The 18256-nt window shown below is 28.4% G+C and overlaps 2 protein-coding genes across 6 annotated transcripts in view; one reads left to right on the top strand and one right to left on the bottom strand.

Annotated features, from left to right (window-relative positions):
- Positions 1-4672: 4672 nt before the first annotated feature.
- Positions 4673-15703, bottom strand: LOC142323704 (putative peptidyl-tRNA hydrolase PTRHD1). 5 transcript variants are annotated; one of them, XM_075363818.1, is made up of 4 exons: positions 15550-15703; positions 12220-12347; positions 9070-9298; positions 4674-4900 (listed from the first exon to the last, which is right to left on the bottom strand). In XM_075363818.1, exons 2-4 carry the CDS (start codon positions 12312-12314, stop codon positions 4727-4729), a joined length of 498 nt encoding a protein of 165 aa, XP_075219933.1. In that variant the 5' UTR covers positions 12315-12347; positions 15550-15703; the 3' UTR covers positions 4674-4726. The 5 variants fall into 5 exon arrangements, with proteins under 5 accessions (XP_075219936.1, XP_075219933.1, XP_075219934.1 ...); XM_075363819.1 differs by lacking the exon at positions 15550-15703 and adding an exon at positions 15408-15543; XM_075363820.1 differs by lacking the exon at positions 15550-15703 and adding an exon at positions 13143-13527.
- Positions 15704-16406: 703 nt separating this feature from the next.
- Cpr (Cytochrome P450 reductase) overlaps positions 16407-18256 on the top strand; it is a 213466-nt gene continuing 211616 nt past the window's right edge. Inside the window, exon 1 of the mRNA XM_075363816.1 lies at positions 16407-16671. The gene's annotated coding sequence lies outside the window, so the exon portion shown is untranslated. The remainder of the gene's footprint in view (positions 16672-18256) is intronic.

Below are 18256 nucleotides of genomic sequence, written 5' to 3'. Positions count from 1 at the left end.
GTTGGTAGTAGTCACTCAAATTTACCAGGGTTACCACCAGTGATTTTAGTTTCTTGTTTCTCTGAACTATCCTTTTGTAGTCAATTATGTCTATTAATGTGTGTGTGATAATTTCTATATCTGTTTTGATATATATATATATATATATTAAAATTATATATTATATTAAAATTATATATATATTATATTAAAATTATATATTTATAGATAAGTTATTTATTTATTCATTTTATGTACTGTAGAAATAGTAATCTTGTATGTCTGTAAGTTATTATTGTATTTATTATAAAAGTTGTTTGCTCATATTTATAATTTTTAATAAAAAGATTTTATGAATACTATATTAATTTAGTTTGTATGCCAGAGATGAATTAAAGAATCATAATATTGCAAAATAAAGATAAGGTTATGTGATTAATTATTAAATAAAATAATATTTTTCCATAAAATCATATACATTTTGTTTTGTCAGAATTTTATTGATTTCGGTTAAAATTAGTAAATTTGTTCAAATGTATATACTGTTAAAAAGAATAAACTTTGTATGAATTAGTTACAAGTTAAGTAAATGAAATCTAATGCATTATTCAATACTGCTAAACATTTTATTACTATGATCCAGTACAACTAATATAAAGAACTGCTTAATGGTTTATTAGATATTGTACAAAGCTTGGTAGCACTAGAGGAGACTACCAGACCAGCTTTGTAAGGTTAGATTGAAATTAAAAATAAAACTGATAGTGACTTGCATATTAACTTTTACTTTATGTTTTATTTATATACATTATAAATAAATCTGTGGTATTAAGTACATTATAATTTTAACCATTATTTAAAACTAGGGTTACATCAGTAAAACAGAAACGTTAGAGGCACATAAAGTCACATTTAAGTTATTTAATATAATAAAATATTATTAAGAATGCCTTTAATTTTTTTTTTTACATAATGTAAATTTGATGAAGAGAAGATTGAGACAAATGCGGATAATAATTAAGTGTAGTTTGATTTTTTTATGCAAAATCATATTTTTAATGTGATAAATATTTAAATAATAAAACATTCTTTAGATGTGAGATCAATAAATTAAAAATTATATTGGTTGCAACTGAATTAAACTGAATACAGTGCTAGTCAGAGGTAAATAGAATCTGTATGCTAAGCATCATATTGTTGTTTATATCAGAACCTTTGTACATGCTTATTTGATCACATTCCACATACACCTTGCATAATTGCAATTTCTTTAATCAAACTTAAGCTGAAAGGAAATGTAAATTTTTCATCAAACTTGGGAATTCAGCAACATAAATACTTGTTATGCCAGTGAACGGTTAGCCAGTAAAGATACTTTAAGTGGTACTATACAAAAGCGATAAAACTTCATTGGAAGACTTCTTTTTTTTTTTGTTGGATGAGGAGAAACTTCTGTAGTCCCCATGTGGTCTCATACCCCATGATAGTGTGGGACTCCCTCGCAGGCCTACCCACTAAAACCTTTCTCCCTCCACAAATCTGGGATGCCAGGCCCACCGTATTATTACAGCATTTCATGTTTCCTATTGTATTTCATATTTATTGTAGTAAAAATTGTTACAAATTTTAATCCAAATGGTGATTTAACAGTACCACTATTGGACATTACAGCTATTTGTATGTCTTGACTTTAGTCAAAACCATGATTCTCTACCAATGGTCATGTAAAAGCAGCTTAATTCTGAATAATAGGCAACAGTCAATTTTTGTGAATAAAAATATTTTACAATAAATCTTAATTAAAATTTAGCGATGGATAAAATAAATAAGCAGAGATGAATATTGCATATTTAAAAAAATTATAATGAAAAAAAATATTACAGTACTAATCATTTATACACATAAGATGGTGGTAGAAGAAATTTTTGCATAAACTAAGTTACATATGCCTAAATGTATATGTTTTTAATAATCATTGATGAAGATAACACACTTTGTAATGCCTGTATGGTAATATTCTTGCGTGTACAATCTGAATTGCAAAGGTTATTTAAATTATTTGTAATAATAATAATAAATATAAAGGAATAACATGTATAAAAAAGTGATCTATATGCTAATATTCTTGTCTGTTCTACCCGAATTGCTAAGGTTTTTAAATTATTTGTAATAATAAATTTAGAGGAATAGCATGTATAAAGAAGTGATATATGAATATTTATAAGGTTCTTCTCCTAAATACTTTATGAATAAAGTTCCTAAATGTATCTCTTAAATCTTTTGGGTTAAAACTAGTTTTATAGCATACTCTATATATTTTATACTTCATATTGCAGTAAAATTTTAATATTTTTGTAGTACAAATTATTTTTAAAAGCATATTAGTAACTTAAGCATAGTTTTCATGTTTGTAATATTTGTACATTTTTTTAAAACATATAATTAAGAAATATTAAACATATAATTCTTGCCTTTGTAAATGAAATTAAAGTAAACATGTAAAAAACACTATTTTTTTTTTATATAAATTAAAAATAGTTTTTTTATAAATTAAAGGGTAATGGTAAATGTCTTAATGTGATAATTTTTTAATGTTTTAATATATTTTAGTTCTGTTTTTGTGTTTTCTTTTTCTACCACTTATATTTATCCATCTTATATTAAAATTAATATAATATGATAATAAAAAGCGTTAAAAGTCTGGGAATCTGTAGTCAGATTAATTATACTGCGGATCAAAAAAAATTATTTTTTTGTCCCAGTAAGAAACATATGTGATTCTGATAGTATACTTTCTCCTGAATTCAAATATGATATCAGTGTTTCCCCATCATGCAAGATTTCCGAGAGACAAGCATTTATAATTTCAAACATTTTAATACTTTCTGCATTCTTAACTACACAATGTTCAAACATTTGACTCGCCTAGAAAGTAAGAAATGACGATTTTCTGCTATATTTTGCCAGTGGAGCATCCTTCTTGATGATCCAACAATAATCTGCCAGCATATTAGGATTCCATTTGCCTTGATACCTCTTTTCCATAGCTGAAATCTCCTGATGAAAGTACTCACTGTGCCAAGATTTCCCAGGAAGAAATCTAGGTACAACTGCAGGAAGTGTTCTTTTAAGGACATATTAAAACTGAAATTTTTATAAGATCATTGACAATATCACAGTAATTTTCCGCCGTTTGATTTCCCAAAAACTCTGACTAACATTTTTGAATGCTTGCCAAGCCGCGTTTCCCAGTGGATTTAGTAGTTCTCAAACTTTTCATTATGCATTACTAATCGTATTTGTGGACACACAAATACCCTTTCTTTAATTTTTGCATCACTAATTTTAGGAAACTTCTGTTTTCAAGTATATGAAACTAGGAGTATTGTCTATGGCCTTGATGAAATTCTTCATTAATCCTAGTTTGATATGGTAGATACACATTTTTAGGATTACACAATGGGTCATGTTTCACATTTTTTTGTTCAGGAATGAGTGATTCTTGTGAAAACCATTCTTTTCTAATGAAATGGGTTTTTCTGTTCTACTATCCCATTCGTATAAAAAATAACAGTATTTTGTGTAACAAACCTGCAGACTTAGAATAAGTGCAATTACCTTCAAATCATCACAAATGTTCTATTCATTCATACACTGCATATTGAAGCTTTTTCGAATATAAATTAAAAGTTTTCATATGTTTCTTTCATACTAGCAGAGTGAGCCACAGATACTGATTGAAATTAATTGTCATGCAGAAGCACAACTTTTAAACTAACTTTAGAGGAATCTGTGATCAAGCACCATTCTGTTGGGTTATGTTTATTACAAAGTGTCTCCATGAGAGAAGAAAGGTCATTACAAAACACAGCCATTTTCTTCAGAAAAATAGTCTTTAAATTCAGAATGACGATTACGATAAGTACATATCTGTTTTCTTTTGAAGAAGATTCCATCCTTTTAGCCGGGAAGCAAGCATTTCAGACTGTTTTTTTGATAACGTTAAATCTCGTATGAGATTAAAATTTTCTTGAGTTGGTAACTGAGGTTCAGATGAACTGCTTTGTTCAAAAGTTGTATCACCAGAATTTGTTTCTTTTTCTTTCTTACTTCTATCAGACCATAGATGAAGAGAGCTCTCTTCATCTAATGTCACATTTTGGAGGCTTTGGTATGGGCAATTCTTCGCAGTGTGGAACTGATCTCATTGCAGATTGCAAATTAGGGTACACCACTATGTTTTGGTTTTGACATAATTCCTTTAATGTTTGTTAAGCAGAAATAACATTTGCATATAAATATATATAAAGAATAATTGCTTGATTATTTTCTTTATGTGATCTATAGAGCAAGATCACAATTTCTAGCAGAAAATCAAAACTAGTGAGCATTTCATAATTTCTTTTAGATTAATCTCTAAAGCTTATTAAATATTTTATAATGAACTTCTGACATAATGTGGTTCATGGAACTTCAGTGAATTCTGTCAGCTTGTGATCCCTGAACACTGACAACAATTTTTCACTGGATAAAGCTTACTACTTGTTTCTTTTAAATTTCTCAAGAAATATTAACTCTTGATGTTTAAGAATTAAGTTTATATTATCAAGCTGATGTACTATTTGTGATTGTTAACTTCAATAACAACACACAACTCTTAAAAAGAAAATAAAAAATTACCTTTTATAGGTAGAAAAAATGTATACATCCACTTTATGGTACTTAAATTTTTTTTATTATAAATTAATCAATTTCTAAACAATTTTAGATTTTTAAAATAATTTTCAACAGCTGATTTAGGATAAGGTCGTAATGCAACACATGTATTTATATCATCTGGTTTTTCTAACCACTGATAAAAATCAATAGTATTACTTTTTAGTTCATCATGTATCTTCTGAAGTGATTCATCATCTGGTACCTTTAATAAAAAAAATTAATATTAATAATATTTACACAAACACAAATAATAAAATTTTCAGCAGTTGAACTGCTTTTACTCTTAAGCTTGTAAGTGGAACTGAGACATGAAGTCACAACACCAAATTTACTAATTTGAAGTACATATGTAATTCTACATGTAAAAAATTTTTAAATTTAGTCAAAATGACTTCATAAACTTTTCATAGTGTGTAAGAAACTGTTATTATAATGGTACTGAAATAAACAAATACATAAAAAATGGAACACACTTTTTGAGACATCTTTAATAAATGTATTTATAATAAAAAATAATAAGGTCGTAATGTTTAGGATCAAACTTTTTAACTTTTATCCAAAAACAACTTTAAAAAATAAGATTGATCCTCCATAACGTGCACCAGAATAAATCTGGAACAAATAGGAGAAATTTTTCCGGCGAACTGAATGTAAACAAACTTCACAAATTTATCTATTCCCATTACAGATGACCCCTTGACAGTCAACCATGAAAGGTCTTTTAAGGAATACTCCACCCGCTGAATCAAACAACACCAGAATTTAGAGAGGGCAACACTCGGATACAGTGGCTGCCACATATAAGATAACAAGTGATAAGAAGCATTGGAATGCTCGAATATTGCATACACAAAAAGAACATTACAAAATCAAACTGAAGAAAATCACCTACATTAGCACACACAATGTAAACTCACTCATGCAGACTGGTAAACTAAAAATAATAACTGACCCAATGGACCAACACATAAATCTCATCGTGGGACTGCAGAAAAAGAGAAACGTCAACTAGGATGCGATGCAGACTCAAGTATATAGGCTTTACAAAGGTAGACATCTGAAGAAAGTGATGAAGTGTCCCACAGTTTGAAATAGGCATTTTGATCAGCCTAAAAATAATAAACTCCATACAAGAATTCAAGTCACAATCCCCAAGAATCTCAGAACTCACCTTAAAAGCATCTATAAAACTATACCATAAATGCCCACGCCTCCACTAATAATAAAAAAATTTCCAAAAGACTGTAAAGAAACAGTCCTGTTTTGAGATCAAAACAGGAATGTGCCAAGGTAATGGACTCTCACCACTACTATTCAACTGCCCTTTAGAAATAGTAATGAGGGAATGGCTCAATAAATCGAAACAAACTGACTTGGTTTCACTGATGACTTGGCACTGCTAGCAAACTACATTGACAAAGCAAAAACACAGATATTAGAACTTCAAAACATTGCAAGTATAATTGCCCTCAAAATATCATTCAAAAAGAGAGACTTGCCCCAGAAACCAAAGCAATTAAAAGAAATAAACATAAATGATAATAAAGTCAAAATAATAACCCAATTTAAATACGAAATAATAACAATCAAACCTAAACAAAAACACCTCATTCCATACAAGAACAAACAAACTAGCTAAAGCACAAAAATTAAACTGTACACCTACAGTAAAAAATGTCCATTATTACAAAATAAGACACTACAATACAGTTATAAAACCGGAAGTCACATATGCAGTAAAAACACTTCCACCTGAATGAAGAATCAAAGACCTATAGACTCCAGAAAATCAAAAGAACTGAAAAACCTTACATCAACAAAAAGATGGGTAGTGGTGGATCGTGCCCAACAAAGTCATGTACAAAGAGTTAGAAACTATCACTGATACCATGCAAAAGAGGATATTAGAATTCTTTGGACACATCATGAGGACGCAAGATTCGAGACTTCTGAAACAGCTGGTACAGTGCAATCTTGACTTGAAAAACACCAAGGAAAGTTGCAGATGGATCAGAGAAATAAGTAAGGATCTGAAGGAAATTGGCCTTACACCAAAAGACACTGCAGACAAGATAAAATTAAACAGAAAAACAATCGCTTCACACTCACAACATGAACATTTTCAACACCAGAAAGGGCACAGAGATCAGAACGAGTGAAAAAGTACTGAAAGGACCATAGGCCCAAACAGTCTCTTTGAAGAAACTTGGATAATGGACTGACTAAAGTGATCCCATGCGGTCATAAAAGATTAAAAAATAAATAACCTGTGAAAGCTTCTGTTTAAATCATAACACAGCATCAGTTGCTGATTACAGTCACACAATTAACCAAAAAATACTTTGACATAAAAAAAATTATTTCAGTTTGAAATTTTAGTTCCAACTGTTAATAAATAAATTACTTTTTTACATAAAAATGTTTACTATATTTGTAATTAATATGAAAATTAAACAACCACCATTTAATTAATTAAATGTACACAACTCGCAGCTATAATGCAGTTAATCAGTATGTAAATTCATTTAGAAAATTAATTTGAAAATATTTTTTTGTTATTATGTAATTTCCTCTTTTTTATTGTGAAATTTTTTTTTTATTACTAAAAAATATTTTTTTATAAAAAAACTCCCATGTGTTAATCGAGCAAGAAACATCAATAGGTGGTTCCTTAAAAACTCAAATTATTTCAGATTTCACATGAATTTGAACATTTTATTAATTTCCAGTTTGTTATCTATTATTTAACTGTGCTAATATTACTTACTAAGTATAGTATAGTAAATACTGTATCAAAGGAAAGTATGGTACATGCCAAAAATCATCTTTCCACCTTTTTTGAAGCTTACGGCAAGTCACTGAAAAATTCGGAACAGTAGGGATAAATTCTATTCATTGATTATGTATATGTATACTGGTGTGTTTAGGTTAACTCCAGACTGGTTAGACCAAGAATATTCGACCCACCGGCTTGGTCTAGTGATGAACGCGTCTTCCCAAATCAGCTGATTTGGAAGTCAAGAGTTCCAGCGTTCAAGTCTTAGTAAAGTCAGTTATTTTTATACAGATTTGAATACTAGATCGTGGATACTGGTGTTTGGTGGTTGGGTTTCAATTAACCACACATCTCAGGAATGGTCGACCTGAGACTGTAATTCATTTACAGTTATACATATCATCCTCATTCATCCGCTGAAGTATTATCTGAAAGGTACCGGAGGCTAAACAGGAAAAAGAAAAGGAAAAGACCAAGAATATTCAAATTTGGTGACTTCTATAAGTGGGGCATTGATGCAATTAATGTTGGGAGTCTCAGAAGGATGATGTCATAGAGGGAACTCTGGAATCATATCTCAGCTGGGGTTTAGACATCAACATTTAAATCAACAATTCTCATTAAATACCGATTCAACTCTACAAACTCATTTACAAATAATTTTAATAATTATTCATTTACAATTTTTGTTGACCTAACTTAGACAAAAAAATATGCAATATTGGCTAACTGGGCAATAGAATCTAAACTAATGCATTAGTAATAAATAGCAAAATTCCAATAAAACTTGGAACCAGGTAACAAGTAAAGTTAAAACGTTAATAATTATTCATGATCCTTTTTAAAAATTTCTCAGAATTTTCAGTCTAACCATTTAAATAACTGTATTTAATAGTTAAAAATAAAATTATGTTAAGGAAATAAACTTTAAATTTTATCTGAAGCAATAATTTCCAACAATAAAATAAAAGAAGCAAACTTTTAATTGCTTCAAGTTTATCTTCAGTTTATTATTGCAAAGAATCATTTACTAATTTCTTGTGCAGATATCAGCGTTTCTTTTCAACATTAATTCATCTATAAAATATCAAAGTAAATAAAGTATTAAATGAGGAGTAAACTATGAATAAGTAGAAGAAAATGACTGCAAAGGTCAAATTCAAATATATTCTTTATAGTTTCAGTTTTTAAGGGATCACCTAATAACTTCTTGTTCAATTAAGAGATGACAGTTTTTTATGAGAAATAAATGTTAATAAAACAGTTAATAACAGAGTAAAATAACAAATAGAAATAGGAAATTAATCATTAATAAATAAAGATGTTTGAACTTAATCTATTATATGAATCTGTGTTGTTCTGCAACAGTATGAAACCCCAGTTCAAGTTCAAATTCAGATAAAAGTAGAGTAATCATTGATTTGAATACCACTGTTACCAATATTTAAAATTAATGACACTGTTTCAGCACTAAGGCAGATGAATGTGGTTAAAACCATACCCAATCCTTATTTCAAAAGACTAATAAACAATCATCAGGTTCAATCTATAGTTGGGCAGAAAAGAATAGAAAATAATATAATAATAAAAGTTACCTGCAAAATAATTTTGTGCATGTGTTCAAGATTGTTTAGATAAGCCTGAGTATGTTCATCTGAATAAAATGTATGAATTGCAGCAACACTAGCATGGCAGGCTTGAGCCATTATCGCACCATATGACCATTTTAATGATGATTTTAAATCTGTTCTTATAATTATGTACTGAACGACTGGGTCTGAAGTTTTATTTACTGGTTCACCCATAATTTTCTTTATATTAATGCTAAACAAAAATAAAAGACATAAAATTAAATGAAACATTATTAAAAACTTGAATATTGTATACCAATCTCATAAAATAAACAAATTCATTATATATGTAACATTGCCAACAATTATAAGCCAAAGCTAATTTAAATATATCTTAATCAACAATGACAGTTAAATAGGTTTGTAATCAATAAAAATCAAATGATAGATAAGATAATATAATTTCTATATTTTTAACACTAACCATAATCCCATCTGACAAATTTATTAGTTCAGAAATTAGTTTCATCTTTCAAAAGAAAATAAAAAATAAAAATACAGTTACAAAACTAGTTTATGAAAAAAACTTGATTCCTATTTTTAATTTCTTCAAAATCTAATATATCTATATTATTATACAAAGTTTTTACTTCATTAACAAGTCATGAAATAATAACATTTTTAATTAATGCTGATTCATAAGGGGTCAAATGTGTAAAATTCAGATATATTTCTGTACACTACATAATTTTAAGGTAGGTAAAGTATTTATTAAGGAGACCTAGACCTATGCCTACGTAACTTTTTAGCCATTTGAATAAATCAGTTTGTATATATATATATATATATATATATATATATATATATATATATATATAATATATATGTTTGAATTGGTTAATACAAAATCAATGATGAGGACATATTGCTCCCATTCTGAGTAGACGCAGATCTCCCATGCATGGGATTATGGATAAAATTTCTGCTAACTGCTTATGAAGAGCCTTTACATGAAGTGGTTCATACTACTCACCTTTTTGTCCTACACAGTGAGCACTCCTTATACATGAAATAAATGATTAGGTTGTAAATAACACATGAGAATAATTCATGCACTTTAACAATGTTAAGAACATACACATTCCATAAAATTTAACTCTACAATTGTATCTTATTACATATTTTATACACACATGCCTGATAAAAAATTATCTACTTATTACAGAAATCATTAAAAAAAAAGCACAGAAATATGTAATGGAAATCTTAACTTTAATAGTTAACATAAGGCAGCAAAACTATTTTATGTAAAAGAATAAATGCAACACTCAATAGGCCTAACATCTGTGTCACCAATTTCTACCATTTTAACTGAAATATTTGTATAATATAGACACTACTACTATAGTGATGAGATCACTTCTATGCAAAGGTGACAGAAGACAACAAATAACAATAATAAAGTATAGAACAAAATAAAAACGTAAATTTTTTTTTTGTTTTTCTAGGCAAAAAACAATTTTGCATTATCATTGCTCGAACAAACTTATACAGAAAATATACATAACTAACATACATCAATTGACATTAATATAAAAATGCTAACATTTTCAGAAAAGAAGGCTTTCTGAATCAGAAAAAAAAACAGAATCATACTAGGTTATTTGGAAAGTTTCTCAACCTGACTCGGAGATGGCACAAGTATGATCATGTGACTACAATATTTGTCAATTATGATGATTTAGATGGCATACTGCATAGTTTCATATTTGTGTGTTTAGATGCTTGTTTGTGGTGATCAAGTAAAGCAAACAAATTTTGACTTTTCTGAAAAATTAATAAAACTGAATTTCAAGCTGTTTAAATTACTTTGTTTTAAAGGTTTATTCTAGGCAGACATGTAAAAGAATTTGATTCTACATTAAAGGATTCTTCCTCTTTGTTTTCAATGGTAAAAAAGTGGACTGCTGAATTTAAATATTTTCGTATATACATTAAGATGATGAAAACTCAGGTTGCCCAAAAATATCAATGACCGATGCCATTGTCACAAAAATCCATACTGCCATATTAAATGATTACCAACTGAAGGTATCAGAGCTTGCTATCATTGCTAACAACTCAATAGACCATCTAAATTACATTTTACACAATGTTTTAAGTACGGAAAAACATTCCGTTTGATAGGTATCGAATCTGTTAACAGTCAACCAAAAAAGCATTAGATTGAACACTTTTCAAGGTAAATACAATTTCACTGAGTTTCTTTGAGGTTTTCTAACAGTAGATAAACACGGATTCACCATTAAATGCCAGAGATAAGACAATGGGTGGGAGCAAGTGAAAGTGCACCAAAAAAAGCAAAAACAGTTCCATCTGGAGGAAAAGTCACATACAGTTTTTTTTGTTGATTTTTTTGTAGCGTGGTGATCATAGACTACCTGAAAAAAAGCAAGACCATCATCATGGAGTATAATGTTTTACTACTGGACCGACTGAAAAGGTGCTATTCAAGCTAAATGTCCCATCTGGTCAAAAAGAAAGTACTCTTTCACCACGATAATGTGCCTGCACACACATCTGAGATTATTGCTGCAAATTACATGACCTATGCTTTGAAGTTCTTTTACATGTGCAAATACAAAAGTTTTTATATTTTACTTTTCTAATTAGAGATTACCATTAAAAAAAACAGTATTTACAGGGTAGGATCAAAAAGTAGTAGGACTGAATTTCTATAGCGCAAACAGAGCGGTGGAGGGGGGTCGGACCACCTGAGTGTGGTAGTGGGGAGCCTTCCCAAGAGTCCGATATTTTTTCCAGTCGCCTGCAGGCAAGCGGAGAGTAAGCATGTTGATTTCCGTGAACCTCTGTTAAGAAGTATCGCGATCCGAGATGGATCTCGAGCAGCGCTACGCCATCAAATTCTGCATCAACAAGTTTCTGTGACTGAGAAATTTTTACATTGGAATTTTACAAAGGAAATTTTTACAGAATCTTTTGTACTCTCATTTTTTCTTTACAAAGTATTTCCTTCTGATGTCCTGTTCGTTACTGAGATTTAATTAACAGCACTATTTTAGGGATTATCAGCCTTAGAGTCACACATTTTACCTCGTTATAAACTAGCAAAGTTTTTATGCAGAAAAAATCTAACTTAACTATCAAACATACCTAAAACAGATATATCTTCGTGTATAGTAAGCTGAAAATAAGCTTTGTTTAAAAAAAATAAATATCCTAGCTCTGTTTACTAGTGGTAATAACATATATTAAACCATAAAATTTAATATACAATTGTTCTGAAACATAAAAACAAAACCTGTTTAATAAATATTATCACTGAATAACAACAATTAAAAAGTAAATACTAAAATTAGTCCAACTTTGCATTAAAGCAATAATAGTTTATCCATATAAAATGGAATTAGAATATCCAAATGAACAATAATATCTGACAAATTAAGTAATCAAATTTTCTTGATAATAAATCATTCAACAAACTTGCCCATACGTTTTTTATCATGAACACACCTCACTGTGTTAAAAAAATTTTCTCTAGTCAAATCATACAATTAAGTAAAAGTTCAATTTTATAATAGGAGTAATTACTTGTAAAGAGTCAGCAAAATAAAAAATTGTTTCACATCCTGTTAACATGACAAAAGTATAGAGATTGTATCTTTACACCATGGAATTAAGAAATGGTATAGTAGCAAGGAGGATCCTTATATTATGATGTTACCTGAATTATAAAATAGACTACAAAAAAAAACTTGTAGACTATAAAGCAGACACAGAGAAACTAAAATATTTATAAGCACAGGAGACTGAACACACCAAGGAAAATGCTAAAATTAGTATTGAACTTTTGGATCATTTAGAGCCGAGTATCTGAGACCATTTAAATAATGAAACTTTTTAATTAATTTATATCGTTATCTGCACTCAGGCAGTCCCTTGCACTACATCCAACTTCATTTTCCTCTATTTCAAACTAAACTGTAGTGTCCTTATGTTCTATTTCCTTTAAACTGTCCATATAATTTTTACTATTTTCTACCTTTAACTTACTTTTCAAAGTCTTCTTCACTCACCCTTCTTTTCTCTTTATATGTTACAACCAGTTGGGCTATCCAATTCTGAACTGATCAGATTAAGTTTCTATTCTCTTTCACCCTCTTCATTACTTCTTCATTTTTCACTCACCTATTTAACCTCATCCAAACCTTTTTTGTTTTAAACACATTGTAAATTCCTCCATCAAATCTAACTCTATCTTACTGTGCAGTACTATTTCTTGTTATTAAATCCTTTCTTGTTTACAATTGTTCTTGTTTTTATTTTGCTTTTATTTTTGCCATCTTCTGTTAAGATGTTACTACAGTACTGTTTAACTGTTTAGTATTTTAATCATTCAATTCTTCTTTATTTTGTGTAGATATTCATTGGATTATTGTCTTTTACCTTCATTAACTTTGTTTTGTAACATTTATTTTTATAGAATATTCTGTCCTAATCTTTAAATAAGAGCTACTAATAATCTGTTCAATAAATCTTGATTGTTTGTAGATAATTAATAAAACAATACTTTACATTAGTAAAAACTAACGCTGTATAAATTCAATCCTGCATTTAAATGGCCAGACAGTTAACTATGTACTTAACTGTTTCTTTCAGTCATGACTTCTTAAGGATAACTGTAATGTGCTGACAATAAAATAAATAAAGTAATATATTTTAGCTAATAAGAGATTTAGGAAAGTCCAGAATACCAGCCTATTTCTAAATAACTATTTTATATAATATCCAACATACATATTATACATCACAAGAAATAAATGTGATTAGCTACTTCCTTCGTTGTCTAGCCTAGCCACTACCAACCCATTATCTCTCACTGAGTAATATTGTTGACAGTTGACTTTCAACCCTCTACCTGAAATATTCCTGCCTTAGCCAACAATTCCTTATGCGAAATGAATTTCTCTTTCCTATTTAACCATTTATGATGCCATTACAAACTGATGATTAAATACACTACAAGATGAGAACTAGATATTTTTCTGTCAGTGACAACATCAATACCCAAAGAGACCACTCATGTGAATATTATCAGAGAATATCATTTAACCAGCAGGTACATAGGTACAAATCAATCAGAAGAAATTGAGAGCAGACAATAAAATAATGGCACTGGGCCTTTAGACCAGTTGGAGAATAAGAATAAACTGCCAATAATGAAATCCATATGAAAAGTAATTTATCAGTATTAGATTCATTATGTTTGGTAAACTTGAATCAGCAGTGTGATTTATAAGAACCAGTTTAAAATAATTACTATAGATGAAAAATGTAAAGTAATACAGTTAAAATTTTTGTTAGATACAGAATTCTGCTTGCACACAGAATATACAAATCAATATAGATATTCTGAATTTCATATTTATAAAATAACTTAAGCAAAGTTGTGGTTTTATTGCAGGATAAAAAGGCTGTAAAACGCTACTTTTACAGAATTTTCAATTAAGATAAAAATATAAGTCAGAATTAATCCTTAATATAATTCCAGAGACCACAAAAAGCTGGAATAATTCAGGAGTTTACAGGCAATTCCTTGTTCTATATCTGGAAAAAAAAACAAATATAAAATTCTATGTAGTCTAAACCAAAAATTGGGTATTACAAAAAATCTTTTTATCCACAAGAAACTGAAATATTTAACTTGTTATCTTAGTATATTAAACAGTGTGGTAATAAAAATTTGTATGGTAGGATGATAAAAAATTAGTTATGAAAATGTGGAGTATTTTTTTTTCAAAATTATCTAATTTCTTTTGATTTATATAATTGATATTGGCTGCATGTTACAAAAACTTGAGTGTTTATATACTACCACTTTTAATATACTCTATTCTAGAAGTAATGTGAATATATAATGATGTCAGATTAGCAGTAAAGCAAGATTTTTATTGTGCAAAAATGATGGTGCATTTCTAAGATAATTGGTTATTTCTAAAATAATTTGTTTTTTGACTAGTAATTAATGTTAAGTTTAAAGTTTGATCTTATGGTAATCCAAAAAAAAAGTTTTCCTGCTGTAATCCTTTTGAAAAGTAATCTTTTTCTTTAGGGAAAATTTATTTTCCCTTAAGGTGTGTAACTGGTATTGTAGACTAATAAAAAATGTGTTTTTATTACAAATGTTCTTTTATATATGGTAATATTTAAAAAAAATTGCAATAGCGTGAGAGCTAAAATGTTCCGCATAATGCTACAAACAGCAAATGCGTTATAGTGCTAAATGTTGAAATACATTTTATAAATAATTAACTGCAATTATAATCATAAAAGATGGTTACCACATGGTGCAACAAACTAATATTATTAAACAAACTTTCCTCTACATTATAAACGGAATTCTATTACTTTGTTTTAAATAGGTTAAATTAATAATAATGTGATAACATTTAAGATAAAAAAATATATAACAATTCACTTAACCTCAAATACTTAACATAAAGAAACTACTCGGCTCTTATCTGAAAATAAAATCTAACAGCTGTTACACTGACACTTGCAGGTTAACCATCACAATAGCTACACACAATACCATTAGTTTTCTTTAATTCCTATAAATTTGAAGATTCTGTTTCTATATGTATAGAACTTTTTTTTGAATAATTTTTGTTAGAGTAAATGAAACACCATTGAAAAAAACCAACAAACTACTGCTATGAGTAAGGTTTATTTTATACAAAACTATTAAGTTTCATTTCATATTTCATCTACCTATTCCAATACATTGTGTAATGTTATTCAGTATTATTATTTTTCGTATTAAATGTCAAATCATATAATTATGTACATCCTTCTGTCCTGTTTAAGTTATTTTTAAATTAAGCCCATCGTATTTTAGAAGTTAAGATTGAATTATAAAATAATGACTCCTTATTTATACAAGTTGCAAGTTTTGCTTTGCCTTAATAATTCATACCGTGTTCTTAACACAACATTTTGATGAAATACCAAACTGATTAAATTGAATGTCTTCAATATTATGTGAAACAATTAAAGGTAATAAATACAGATTATAAATCACGTATTGTAAATGAGAGCACAATAGTTTGAAGAATTTAAATTTTATAACTTTTAATGATTACTTGTGATACAATTTTATAAGATTAAAATAACAACTTTACCAGATTTTCTGAGTGTATTTTTATTTTATCTGCATAGTTTTTCCTGCTTTTAAAATTTCAAAAGATATTCTAGAACTTTTTTTGCTAGGGATTACTTTATTTTGTTTTTTAATGTTGGCTGAGCTGTTTACACTAAGCAAATCTATTCACCGGTCAGCGTTTCGTGTACTACGACACTTTGAGTTACTGTCTAATAGCGTGAGGTTGTGAGAAGTAGTTAACTGGTTCATTATTAAACTGGGCTGTTAATTCTTTTGTGACAAGATTAATTAAGTCTAAGGCAGTTTCTGTGAAACATTTCATGTTATTGTGCATATTTACTAGATTGTAAATAGTGAAAGTGGCCAATTTAATAATTGACGTAAATCTGAAATATTTTATTATTTTTTTTATTTCCTTTTCAAATTCGACCGGTATAACACAGGTATGTTATAAAATTGTCTCTATATTTGTTTACATTATACAGGTGTGATATTACAGCCATAATTTCCAGATTCCATTCGTGTTTTAGCATACTGTAAAAACAAATAAATTTTGTAAAAAAAACTAACAAATTAAAAAATAAATATAAGTAATTTTAAGATTATTTTCTTTAAATATAAAATAAATGAACTAGTTTCGTAGCTGTTAAATTTATTTTATATATTTACCTGAAGTATTGCCTAATTTGTCTTTATTTTTCATTTGTGGATAAATACTTGCAAAAATGTCATAATTCCAACCAATGGTTGGAGTAGAAGGTAATTTCTAATGCTAAGAAATAATCAAAAATTTTGAAAAAATATTAAGATCTATGTAAATTATTTATATTTTTAGGGAAGATTTTATTTGATATCAAATTTTATTTATTTCCAACTAGATTATACAAAGTTTCAGCAGGCGATAATATGATTTGCCTATCTTTCATTTAAAAGTTATTATGTTAAAAGATTCTATATGATTGCTTTTTTTCAAGTTGCAATTGTTTGTGTTCTGGTAACGATCAACATTTTAAGTTCAAAGCCTCATTTAGATTCTGCAAGGAGAGAACAGAGTTATAAATTAAAACAATTTTTGATTGATGTATTTCTAAAATTAATTTTTAATTTAATAACTACCTTTCTTATTGAAAGCGTAACTAAAATAAATCATAATAGCAAAGTTAGGTTACTTATATTTTTGTTTACTGTTGCTAGCAAGCTATTTATTCTAATTTTAAAAATATTCTTGATATTTACTACCAATAACTGAAGTGAGATGTTTTTGTAGGTAGTGTCAATGCAAGCAGGTTATCCAGTCACATTAAGGTTTCCATTGTTACGGTAAACTTGGTTTTAGTAGTATTATGTTTATCAAAACTTTTGGTCATTTTTAAAAAGAAATGGTATGGTACATACTCGTTTGTACTAGCACACTACTATGAAAGTTAGCATTTCATTGATACAAGCCACAAATTCATCAGAGTTGCCTACAGTCTTTGTATTCTGCGCATACACAAAAAAAGGAGCATATCTTAAACATAATGAAATATATGTACACACAATAATGATGAACCGACACAATAAAAAAAAACAGCATTCTCTAGATCACTTCCAACATTTTAACCACATTCTTTAGAATTGACTGAAAAAACTGGTACCATATGAAAAAAGCCTGCTGATGTTAGCGGACATCAGTGTGAGAGTGCTGCAGGACTATTGTCACTGAAGATTGAAGAAGTTTGAAAACTTTTTTACAATAAATTCTGGTTCAGTTTGTCATTTACATTTTTAAATTTAAACTATTATTGTTAGGATGTCATTTTTACATTCTGACATCCCCACTCCTGTTTCTTCAATAATTTTATTATTATCTCAATCAAATGCACAGTAAATTCAAAATATAATTCAGACTACATTGTAAAACGTTATTTTGATTGATAACAGAGAAATCCGGTATGTATTGAGAGTAAATTCTCTTTCATATTTAATACCCTTTCCTCATTTAAATTGTAAGTTTTAGGAAAATAAAATACAAATAATAGTGAAGTC

The sequence above is a fragment of the Lycorma delicatula genome, chromosome 4, assembly GCF_047948215.1.
Source record: "Lycorma delicatula isolate Av1 chromosome 4, ASM4794821v1, whole genome shotgun sequence".
In the NCBI taxonomy this organism is placed as follows: Eukaryota; Metazoa; Arthropoda; class Insecta; order Hemiptera; family Fulgoridae; genus Lycorma; species Lycorma delicatula.
This window is presented reverse-complemented; position numbering and strand designations above follow the sequence as displayed.